At 40.1% G+C, this 1,755-nt stretch overlaps 1 protein-coding gene across 1 annotated transcript; it reads right to left on the minus strand.

Annotated features, from left to right (window-relative positions):
• Positions 1-540: 540 nt before the first annotated feature.
• Positions 541-1,134, minus strand: LOC140873997 (uncharacterized). The gene has a single exon (XM_073277279.1). The coding sequence runs from the start codon at positions 1,132-1,134 to the stop codon at positions 541-543; it is 594 nt and encodes a 197-aa protein (XP_073133380.1).
• Positions 1,135-1,755: the final 621 nt, after the last annotated feature.

Consider the following 1,755-nt stretch of genomic DNA (forward strand, 5'->3'; position numbering starts at 1 on the left):
TTGACAGTCCCCATAGGGAACAATGATCTTATTTTGGACTCGAGTCAGGTATGACAGTTTCCATATGAGGCTTGTATCCTGTTTTGGATTTGGGTCAGGATGGGGTTGGCTCAGCCCTGATATGGAATATACGAGTACCCCGCGGAGTAGCTCTCTAGCCGGTACTGTATATTCTCGGTGCCATGAGCAAGTGTTTTCACTTGAGTTTTAAATCATCTGTGTGCGCATATTTGTATTTATATCATTGCTTCGTATTGAGCGTTTTAGCTCACGCCCCTGTGTTTGGGTATTGTGTACCTTGTGGCGGGGCAGGTTTGAGGCTGGACGGTCCTGGCGGCTCTCAGCAGGATTGAGCTTGGGGAGTGCGATGTTGTAGAGGGTAGGGATTTATTTACCCTGAACATTTGATTTGGTTGTATAATAGTATTTATACAATTGCGATAGCGTCGGTTGTATTCTGCCGATTGGATTTGTTGTATTTTAATTATCCGCTCTTTACGCTTTAAGCTTTTATTGCGTGCCCTTTTACTATAACTCTGATTAGGTAGTGGATCCGGATTGGGTCACTACAGTCATTGTCTTTACATCCCATTCTTTAGGAAGGCCTCGAATTACTTTGAGAATAACTTCCCTGTTGGGATATGTTTTTCTCAATCCATTAAGCTCAATAACAATGCTACTTACTCTCTCATCAAATTCTGTCATTGATTCTCCTGGTTTCATCTTGATGTTGTCAAATTTTTGAGTGGCGACAGATAGTTTGTTTTCTTTTGTCTGTTCATTTCCTTCACAGAGTTGAATCAGTTTCTCCCAAATTTCCTTTCCAGTTTTGCATGTCTTGATTTTGCTAAAGGTGTTCTTGTCAAGCGTTTTGTACAAGATATATTTTTTCACATTATCAAGATTTTCCTTCTTTTTATCTTCAGTAGTCCATTCAATTCTGGGTTTCTCAATGTACTGTGGACCACCTCCAGAAAGAGCTACAGCAGTATTGACCTTGGTGATTGCAAGAGTTCCATCAGTGATGACAAACCACATGTCATCGTCTAGTGCTGATAGGTGTGCTTGCATTCGAATCTTCCAGTCATCAAAATCCTCCTTTGACAACATGGGAATTGTACTGAATGAAGTCATTTTGGTTTAGTTCTTTGAAAGTAAGATAATAACCTCTCTGATACCACTTGTCAGGATCGGTTGAAAGTCTAGACGGGGGGGGGGGGGAGTGAATATACTTTCAAGGAGTTTACGAGAATATATTGAACTTGATCTTTTTAATGAACGAGTTCGAGGATTATCTTAGTGTCAAATGCAGTTTGACAAACTAAATATGTGCGGAAATATGTCAAACAGCAGATTTGAAAGCACTGAGTAAATGTTAGTTTAAGGTGTGTGGTAATATGGTGAGTAAACTGAATTGACACACGAAGTTGTTTATGGATATTAGGAGATTTCAAACACTCCTACGTCACCCCTTCTTCCACCTCGGAAGGATATCACTAGAAGACTTTGATTTATACAAGTTGTGAGACCTCGATTCTAATCATCTAATCTCACCAAAGAAAACATAAATTAATCCAGCACAAATGGCGACGCAAATCGGACATTTGGCGATGCAAAATCACTTTTGCGAAACAAATTTTTTTTTTTTTAAAATATCAAACCTCAGGTGCGGGCGCGCTGCCTCTTCGACATGCACTGAGAAACACTCCCAAAAGGCAAAACTAAAGCTTGGGAAAGTGCACAACCATAAACCAA

Source organism: Henckelia pumila, chromosome 1 (genome assembly GCF_033568475.1).
Source record: "Henckelia pumila isolate YLH828 chromosome 1, ASM3356847v2, whole genome shotgun sequence".
Classification (NCBI taxonomy): domain Eukaryota; kingdom Viridiplantae; phylum Streptophyta; class Magnoliopsida; order Lamiales; family Gesneriaceae; genus Henckelia; species Henckelia pumila.

What these genes read in the sequence shown, in the direction of transcription:
- LOC140873997 (XM_073277279.1), bottom strand. Translation starts at nt 1,134, where the DNA reads ATGACTTCATTCAGTACAATTCCCATGTTGTCAAAGGAGGATTTTGAT.